The 10066-nt window shown below is 60.5% G+C and overlaps 1 protein-coding gene across 10 annotated transcripts in view; it reads right to left on the minus strand.

Annotated features, from left to right (window-relative positions):
• Nfix (nuclear factor I X) overlaps positions 1–2248 on the minus strand; it is a 95911-nt gene extending 93663 nt beyond the window's left edge. Inside the window, exon 1 of one of the 10 annotated variants that reach the window (XR_011704667.1) lies at positions 2054–2241. Coding sequence is in view for 9 of the 10 variants with exons in the window: in XM_027955136.3 (XP_027810937.2) it covers positions 2054–2080 (27 nt within the window). In the remaining variant the exon portion in view is untranslated. Of the gene's footprint in view, positions 1–2053 lie in introns of all 10 variants that reach the window. The other 9 variants (XM_027955136.3, XM_027955137.3, XM_027955135.2 and 6 more) reach the window with 9 other exon arrangements.
• Positions 2249–10066: the final 7818 nt, after the last annotated feature.

Below are 10066 nucleotides of genomic sequence, written 5' to 3' on the forward strand. Positions count from 1 at the left end.
TCCCAGCCAGCCTGGCACACTCGGGCTGCAGCTCACACAGAACTAAGCCCATACTCCCTTCTGGAGTATCACAGAGCCAAGCGCGGCCATCACCCTGAGTCTGGGGCCACCCAGTCCCTTCCTAGTCTTGTCACCAGTGAATCAGCTGGCATTTTCTCTCCTGAGGTGCTGTGAAATCCAAAGGGTGGGTGTCTCAGCCAGGCCATGGGGTGGGGGTGGGGAGCAGGCCCAGATGTCGGGCATGCTTGGATTGGGAGCAGGGCTGGCAGCCTGGTGGACAAGGGGCTGCTTGAGCATGGGGTCTTGGTTCCACCAGGCCTCAAACTCCAGTCACACAGGCCATCGAAGTGTCAACTGAAAAGCAGCCACAGCGCAGACCCAGTTGGCTAGGCAAAGGCCTCATGTGGGTGATCCAACATAAAACGGCCAGCGGTAGAGTTGGAGGCACAGATGTAGGGGTCTCCCACATGACCAAGGCAGTCAGAGTGCCTGCTCACACCTGCACACACACAGTGAGACATAAGCACACATGTGCACCCCTGCCCACACTCACTTAGACTCAGACCCGCCTTGTATAGGAAAACCCGCTGTCTGGGTCATACATGTCTATGCCACGCAGGCCTGATCTCAGCCAGCCCACAGGGCCGCACGAAGGCTCTAGATTAACTCTCTCTCACACACACAAACTTGCACCTGTGCATACAAGAGCACAAGCAGGCCTCGATTCACACCCACCTGAATGTGCCCTCCTGCCCCTTCAAAACCTCCTGGCACACCCCAGGCACAGTCACTGGCCACATCCACCTGGACATCCACTATAAACCGTGGGCACGCTGGCAGGGCTCAAGCTGGGCAAAGGGGACAATTGGAGCCCCAGGCCTAGAGAATTGCCACAGACAGGCCTGGCCAGTAAGCAGGTCTAGGCAACCCCAGGTTGTCCCCTCTGCCGAATCTGTGTTACCTGCCAGTGGCCTGGCCCTGCAGGCAGTGCTGTTGGGGCCACTATAGTATTTTGTGCCTACTCAGAGCCTCATGCTACGACCCAGGGAGAGTGGGACAGCAGGATAAGCATGATTCAGGCCTCTGTCTCTGCCTCAGCCGCGCAGAGAACTTCGCTGGAGGCGGGACTCGCTCTTCCAGCGCGCCAAGGTCGGCGCTGTTGTACCCGAGGCTGACCCGACGGTGTGGTCGCAACACAGCGGTCTGTGTCCACCGCTGTCTCCCGCCCCTCCTGCCTCCGAGTGGCGGGATGGGATTCCCAGGGTGCCGCCAGGTCCACTCCGCAGCAGCCCAGGTCGCTGGTACAGGAAAGTTTGCACCAAGGAAAGTTTTTTTTTTTTTTTGGGGGGGGGGCGCGGCTGCGACGTCCAGGGTCGGTGGAGAGGCGCGGCCCCAGCTGGCAGTGCGCCCGTTCCTCCCTCCCCTCCTCTGCCCCTCCGAAATTTGGGAGCCCCGCCATTTTCTTAGCCCCGCTCCCATGTGAGGCCTGAACAAAGACTTTGGGGAGACGCCCGGGCAGTTCGGCCCGCCCGGGGCACCCCAGCGGCACGCAGAGGCAGCCGCCAAACACCCCAGACACTGCCACCGTTGGGAACCGCTGCGCCGGCCCCAGGGAGATCGGCAGACCCAAGGTCCTCTCTGTGTCCTCGGGACCACCCTCCGGCCACTCTGTCACCCTTGCAAACACTGCCAGTGGCCACGCTGCCCCGGTGCGCGCCACAGTCACCCCACAGGTCGGCTGGAGTCCCGCTGCCCACCGCACCCCAGTAGAACGCGCGCGCACACTCTCACGCACTCCCGCCCTGTGCCCCAGGGACAGCGCCACGCACGCAGGGTCACCAGCGAAGTCCCCAACAGGAGTCCTCCGGGTGGCCAGGGTCGCACGCGCGCGGTGACTCCCACACGCGTGCCCGGACTCCCGGCGGCACGACTTGCACCCCTCAGCGCCCGCGGGCTCACTCCCGCTGGCCGCCGCGCGCCCCCTCCGCCCGCCCGCCCGCCGGCCTCCCGCGCCCGCTCCCTCCCCCGGTCGCGCGGGGGCGGAGGCCGGTACCTGGGTGAGGCAGTACGGGGAGTACATAGCTGGGCGCCCGGGCGGGAGCGCGGCGGCCGGCCGCGGCGAGGGGAGGCCCGGCAGGCGGCGGTCGCGCTCGGGCTCCGGCTCCGGCTCGGCTGCTCCGGCCTCCGCCGCGCTGCGCCCGCCGGGCCGTCGGCCCCGCGCTCGGCCGGCGCCGCTCCGCGCTCGCCGCTTGCAGGCTCGGCCCCGCGGGCTCCGGGGCCGCCGCCGCCGCCGCCGCCGCCGCCGCCGCGCTCGCCGCTGCCTCTCGCGTCCGCCGCCGCCGCAGCCGCCGCCGCCGCTGTCGCCGCGCGTCTACTCCATGCCGCCGCCGCTCGGCCGGTCACCCTCGCCCGCCGCCGCCGCCGCCGCCGCCGCCACCGCCGCGCTGTGAAAGTGAAAGTTTAGACAAAGTTTGGAAGCGGCGCACTCCGGGGAGAGGGAGCGGGCGGGCGGCGCGGGCGGGAGGAGGGGCGCGGGGAGGGGCGGGCGGGGCGGGGGAGCGGCGGGCGGCCGGCGCGCACACACGCACACACGCACACATGCACACATGCACACACACGCACGCACACACACGCGGGGGCGCACACCGACGCGGCCACCTCGACACGTGCTGGCCAGCGTTCCAGCGCAGACACACGCTGACACGTAGCGGGGCTCGGACCCGGACACACATGTCACGTACAGAACGCATGGCCACCCTTTCCTCATGCAGCAACAAAGCACAGACACCAACGCACACCCGGCATAGACACATACCCCTGCCCGCTCGCCGTGATACCCACACCCAGACCCACACGCTGACACACAGGCCGATCATATGATGGTACCCACACAGGCATTCCGAAGAGGCACCCGCAGAGACACAGACTCACCAATGCACCTCCGTGGGCCTCACAGATACACACTGGCACACGCTAAGCACACCGGTGCACGCTGACACCAAGTACATACCAGCACATGTACACATCCTGAAAAATGTTCCTGCAGAGCACTGACACATGTATGATCCCACAACCACACCCTGTCCCAAAACTTCTACACACCAAGCTAAAATACATTGGCAGTTGTGGCAATACACCCCAACACAGAATGACACTGAGAAAAGGATGAACACATTGTCACACCAACACACACCATTTGCTACCTGGAGGTACAAGCCAAACAACACAGAGAGATACAAAGTGTCACTGGTACAATGTAACACAACACAGGGACATACACATCACACACAGTGTTGCCCAAATGTACCTCTAGGCCTCTGCACCATGTCCAACAGTTTCTGATACCCACTCAGCGGGCAGACCCCTAAGAGGATCACCCGGCCATACACGCAGGTGTCACACACAAACCTCAGACCCTCCACATGCCCCCACCACTTGCATGTAGCCCTGATCAAGGTCATACACAGACACAGCAGGAGAGGGCTGGGGTGCAGCTCAGTGTTAGAGAGCAAGGCACAGGCCCTGGGCTCCATCCCCAACTCTGCATATCCAGCAAGAGACACACAGCCCAGCCCTCAGGGGCAAATATGGGCATCGGGCCTCAGGTACATGGACACACACACACACACACACACACACACACACAATGCTGAGGCCCCAGCCCCAATGGCAGGCCCCTGACTCTTCATTTCCAGAGCAGAAAGAAATAATGCAAGAGGTTGGTGCTGAGGACTGGGAGTACCCCCCAGGGTGGGTAGGGAGGTGCCTGCAGCCCCCAGGCAGCTCCTGTCAAGACAGAACCCTTCTGCCACCAGGTGCAGCCGGCGCCATCTCACCCTCCTAGGCCAAGAAGCTGTGGCAATGCTCAGCTGTGCATTGTCTTTCGGAGGCCATGGGTGCCTGGGGTGTGTGTGTGTGTGTGTGTGTGTGTGTGTGTGTGTGCATGTGCACACATATGTTCAGGCAGGGCTGGCTGTTGGAGGGCCCTGTTCTGTGCCCACTGAGCCCCTGTGAGCGGGCACAGAGCGTGTGTGTCTACGTGTGAATGTTCCTGAGGGGGAATGTTTCTGGTCCCAGAGCCTCACTAGGACAGGGGGGCAGGCAGCATGTTCGGGAGTGTCTGGAGGGGGTCTGGGCGTCCTCTGGGGACTCCTAAGAAGTTCAGGTCAGGTTACACTCAAGAGTCTTTGTATGTAGATCAGCATATTGAGTGGTGACTTGGGTCTGGCTGTATACGTGGGGGTGTCAGTGAGTCAGAGAAGGTGTCTGTCAGGCCCTATGCCAAGCACTAGGGACACAGTAGGGAACAAGACAAATGGCCCTGCCCTTGGGGGCTAGCATTCCTGTGGATGTCAAGTGCAGAGGACATTGATGGGTATCCAAGTGTGACAGCAAGTGCTAGCCGGGGCTGCATCACGAGTGTCTTTCTGGAAAGTGTCATGGCGAGCTGGGTGGGGGGGTGAGTCGGGGTGAGTCAGGGTGAGTGTGGCAGGGCTTTCTGGCAGGGATCAGGGTCTCTATGTGATCAGGGATCAGTGCTCTGCCCATGACCAGGAATTTTGTGCAGAAAGTGTCCCTGCGCGTCCCGTCCTTGGGTGAGTCGTTCCCTCTGTGTGGTGGTCTGTGCAGTGGGTCTGGCACAGTGATGAGGATGTGTACCAGAGTGGCCAGATGCAGGTTCCTGGGTGTGTCAGGGAGGGTTCTGTGACTGTGTCAGGGACATCAGGCCACGTCAGTGTGTGTGTGTGTGTGAGACCCTGTCAGTGTGTGCCCGTGTGTGTGTCAGGTCATGTTAATGAGTGTGACTAGGTGTGTGAGTGTGTGTGTATACCATGTGTCTTTGTTGGACATCTATTTCTATGTGTCAGCCCATGTGACTGGGGTGTGTGGGGTGGGTGTGCACACTCCAGGAAAGGAGCATCTGTGGGTGTGTCTAGTGCCTGTGTTTGTGTGATGCGTGTGCATGTGCCAGGGAGGGGTCTCTGTGTCTGTATTGGGTATGTGTGTCTGTGTGTGTCAGCCCATGTCAGTCTGTGCTTAGGACAGACTGTGTGTGTGTGCGCGTGTGCGCGGCAGGGAGGGGGACTCAGTGTACTGGAAGTTATGTCTTGTGGGGGGGGAGCGTGTGTCTGCCACTGGGTGCTTGGGGACCTCCATATCTTGGACCCTGCCGCTGGTTGCCACCGCCTGGCCTGCCCCTACGCCTGCAGCCGCCGCTGGAGAGAGGATGCAAGGGAATCGATATGTCCTTAAAAATTCAAGGGCTTCTCGTAAACAGAAACTTTTAACACCGTTTAAAGTTTCAGGGCTGCTGAGGAGGAGGGGGAGGGGGCTCCAAGGGGAGGAAGGAAGGGCCTGGAGGCCTGGGGGCGCCAAGGGAAGGGGCAGGGTTGTGGGGGGCTCCTGGGGGAGGGGAGGAGGAGGGGCTGCTGGAAGGGGCAGGAATGGGATTTGGGGGTTGAGAGGGCTGGGGACCTGGATGGTTCCAGAAAGAGGTGAGGGATAGGCTGTGGGGTGGAGAACTAGGCGAGGCAGCGGGTGGGAAAAAGGGTCTCGGTCCTTTGAGGGGACCCAAGAGAGGCTATGAGGTGGGGGGAGGAGATCAGGAGACAGATGGCCCCAGAGGAGCTTGGGGGACAATGGATTGGGGTCCCTTGGATGACTGTGGGAAGGAGCAGATGTTTTAGAGGTTCGTGGGCCTGGTGAAGGGACACTTGAGTGGGGGGTTGCCAGGGGGGCTGGGAGGGGGAAGCAATGATGGGGAGGTTTGGGAGCATCTTCATCCCTTCATGGATCCAGGGGCTTTCAAGGTCTTGAGAACCAAGGGACGCTCCCTCTGCAAATGGCTATGAGGGGCACATCTCCCAGAAGCCCCCAACTCTGTCCTCCCCCACCCCCCGTGCCCCAGGGGAGCCCAGCCCATGATCCTCCCAGGCCTCCACTGTGTGCCAAGCAGGCACACCTCACACGAAGCCCCACGCAACACCCATGCCTCACCCCAGCACGAGCGTGCCCATCCTCCACACACACACACACACACACACAACACACATCCTTTGTTCACACACACACAATACCCATCATTTGCACACAACCCCCAACCTCCCTTCACACTCACACACCACACGCACCACAGAACTCTCCCGCCACTCTCTCCTTTGCACACGCAGCCCACCCTCGGGCCCCACCATAGCACCAGACCTGCACACACCACACCTGTCTGCACACACCACACTGTCACCCTTCCACATGCACACCCTGCCCCCCCACGCCCACGGCACTCATGCCCCTCCTCTGCTCTCACAGCCTCCCTGCCTCCACCCGCCACGGGGCACACATGCTCACACCCCTCGCTGCTCCTTCGTGTTCTGGCGCACACTCACCACCTGTGCGCCCCCCCACAAGGCCACTTTTACACACGCACCTGCAACTCAGAGCTCTTGACACCTCCAAGACCCCCTACTCAATACCCACCACCCCTGTGTGCACGCACGCACCGCGCATGCTTTGCCGCCCCCTCCACAGATGCCAGCTGGGTGGCTGCTCCGGAGGCTGCCCCAGCTCCTCCCTGACCCCCCCCTCAGAGACCGAATTGTAGGGCACACCTGGCCTTCAAGACGTTGAGGGGGAGGAGGGTGCTGCCAGGGGCTGGCACAGCTGGAACGCCACAGCTGGAATCCCCCACATTCTTCCTGCCGGGGCTGCCCACCTGGCTGCAGCTGGCAGCAGGTGTGTTCTTACCACGCAGGTGTGAGGGGAGGGGGAGGGGGAGGGGAAGGGAGAGGAGGGAGGAGCGGGAAACAGGCCCATGGCTCTACCTGGCCAGGATGCCAGGGGCAAAGAGGAGGAGGAGGGCGGAAACATCTGGGCTCTGGCAGCCACATCCCGGGCTGTGGAACGTGGGGCTGGGCAATGCTGGGCTCCAGGGCTGCTTGGCGGCAGGGCAGGCCTCCTGGGGGAGATGGGCAAACACCTGGCACATGGGATAAGCAGGGGTTCAGGTGTGGGTGCCACCTGCTGGGCAAAGGGGCACTCTGGGTCTTCCTGGCAGGACTGAGATTGCCCACTAGGACAGCCTGGTGCCCCCCCGCCCCGCATCAACACAGTATGCAGCTGCTTGGGTCTGTGCACCCTCTGCCCTCCTCCCCGGGCTGGGAGCCCAAAGTGGGCCTGAGTGTGGGGAGTCTGGGTTCCTGCTGATGAGGCACGCCCACAGCCCAGGGCACACATGTGGGTACAGGCACAGGGGTCCCACTGTGACACTCACACAGAGTCAGGAAAACACACACAGGCACAAACACACAAAGGTACACACCCTTCTCCTTCCCTCTCTCCCTCTCCTCCTCTGCTCCCTCCTCCAGCCCCTCCTCCTCTTCTTCCTTCTGTTTCTCCTCTCCCTTTGTAGGGTCACATAAAATCCAGAATCACACTCAGACACGGGATCACCTAGACAACATTGCACACCCTTCCAGAATAGCACACAGACAGGCACACAGCCTCAGAGAAGCTCAGACAGACTCCCTGCAGCCACCCATAGAGTGACGCCAGTACGGCCAGGTCACACACAAAGACCTTTACCACCATGAAGATGCCCACATAGACTCCAGAACACCAAGTCACGCTGGCATGGCGGCACACACCTATAACCCAGCTACTCAGGGGCTGAGGCAGGAGGAGCAAGGGTTCGTGGCCAGCCCAGGGAACTTAGAAGACCTTGTCTCAAAATAAAAACTAACAAGGGCTGGGGATGTGGCTCGGTGGTAGAGCATCCCTGGGTTCCATCCTCAGTAACACACACACACACACTATACCAAGTCACAAAACACACACAGTTACACAGATGTGCAGAATCATAGGCTGAGCCCTGTTACATATAAGGCCACACAAAGTCCACAAGAACACAAAAGCCCACAGAAATCTACATGGACCCACTGAGTCACACAGAGTTCTCAAAGTCTTCCCCAGTGCAGCACACAGAAACCCCCAAGAGATCTCTGCATCACTGGGCTGGGGTCGCAGCTCCATGAGGGACACTTGTCTGGCATTTGCAAGACTCTGGGTTCCATCCCCAGCACATGGGGGTGGGGGGGGGCGGAGATCTAGATCACACCCATATACAAGGTCACTCATCGTCCCATGCACAAATAATTGACCACACCAACACCCAGAAATGCACGCAAACATCCCCAAATCACAAACAGGACAGGCAGTCCCACTAGCAGCTGCACACGAGGTCACACACACACACTCCTTGCCCAGGCGGCTCAGCCTGGCCAGGGCCTCCTGTGGCTGCTGCTCATCTGGGTTTGGGGAAACATTTCATTTGCAGCCGGCTGAGACCCACCCGTCCTGGAAACCTGGCCCTGACTCCTGAATGGGGCCTCTGTATGCCGCCAGCAGCGCTCAGCCGTCCCAGGGTGTGGGTGTCAGGGGGGTGAGGCAGGCACACGGAATCCCTTGCTGAGCCACGTATGCTGGAGCCTAGGACCTCGGGGGCCACCTAGCTACAAGCCAGGTCCCCCAACCTCACCCCCCACAGCTTTCCCTATTGCTTCTAGAAGCTACTCTCCAAACCCAGCCTGTGGCAGGGAAGACAGAGGGGTGAGGATCTGGGCCACTATTAGCTCCCCTGGTATCCCTGTCTCGGATGATGCCAACTCACCATTCCCCACACCAGGAGTCCCCTTGCTCGGGCTCTAGGCTCCCTGTGCAGCCTGGGGTGAGGGTCCAGGCAGTCACAGCTCATTGGCTTATATCATCAAATACAGCGCTGGTGGGACAAACCTGTCATCCTGGCAACTCAGGAAGCTGAAGCAGGAGGATTACAAGTTCAAGGCCAGCCTCAGCAATTTAGCAAGACCCTGTCTGCCTCACCCTCTCTGAAACCCACAGCCCAGGGTGGCTGAGCACTGCTGGTAGGCCCCCCAAATAATTTTTTTCAAAAGGCCTGAGGATGTGGCTCAGCGGTAGAGCACTTGCTCAGCACATGCAAGGCCCTGGGTTCCATCCCCAATACTACTCCCCACAAAAAACACAACCACTGTCACATCTTTAACTCCATACACAGCCACCCAGTCCTACCACAGTGTCACCTGCACATCTGCACTGCGTCACACCCTCAGTCACCACACTGTCACATAGAAATAGCCGCACACCCTCAACAGTGCTGGCTGCCTTCAGGCCCACTGCGGGCATCCTCCAGTCACCCCAACACTCTGGCCTCCACGTTACATCAACATTGTCGCACTGGCCAGCAGAGGCATGCTGACATACTCCATCTGCATGCCCCTGCAGCTGGGCTAGCCACGTGGCCACGCGGACTCGCTGCCCCGCTCCATCACAAGGAGGGGGAGCAGCTCTAATCACTGCATCCCCAGGGTGTGGCACACTGTTGTCCCCCGACCAAGGTTTCAACCAACCCAGTCACTCCAACAACACAGCACTGTCACAGAGTAGGCGGCCACATACACACCACTGCTCAAAGTCACTCTGATAGCACACGCTCAGTCTCTCTATTGCTGGTGATAGCCACCCATCTTGCTCACACTGCCACACAACAACCACAGTCCCCGGACAGAGCTACAATGTACAGTGGGTTACAGAAGTGCCACAGTTTTGGGGACATCCTGTCACACCACAGTCACACTCCCCAGTGCCTGTCACAACATTGAGACAGCTCCTTAGCCATCCCAATAAGCAGTCAGGCATGCTGACACGGCCCCCAAGATTGTCCCTAGGACACCCCCTGGTCCCCGAGTCTTGAAGATAGGAACAGACGTACTGGCAACCCCCTCTCCCCTCTACAGTTGGTGCAAGCAGAGCAGGGAGGGGGCTAATGGAAGCGCAGCTGTTGGCAGTGGGTGCCAGCCCCCCCACCTCATGAATATTCATCAGCTGGGGCTCTCCCGAACCTGTAGGGAGTCGGAGGTCCCCGGCAGCTGGGCACCCCCTTCTGTGCCAGGAGGCCCTCAGGTGAGGGGGGGCTCAGCCAGGCCCCACAGTCCTTGGAATCCACACACATAAACACACATGTTTGTGAACACCTACCCCCAGACACACAAACAAC

Source organism: Marmota flaviventris, chromosome 1, assembly GCF_047511675.1.
Source record: "Marmota flaviventris isolate mMarFla1 chromosome 1, mMarFla1.hap1, whole genome shotgun sequence".
Classification (NCBI taxonomy): domain Eukaryota; kingdom Metazoa; phylum Chordata; class Mammalia; order Rodentia; family Sciuridae; genus Marmota; species Marmota flaviventris.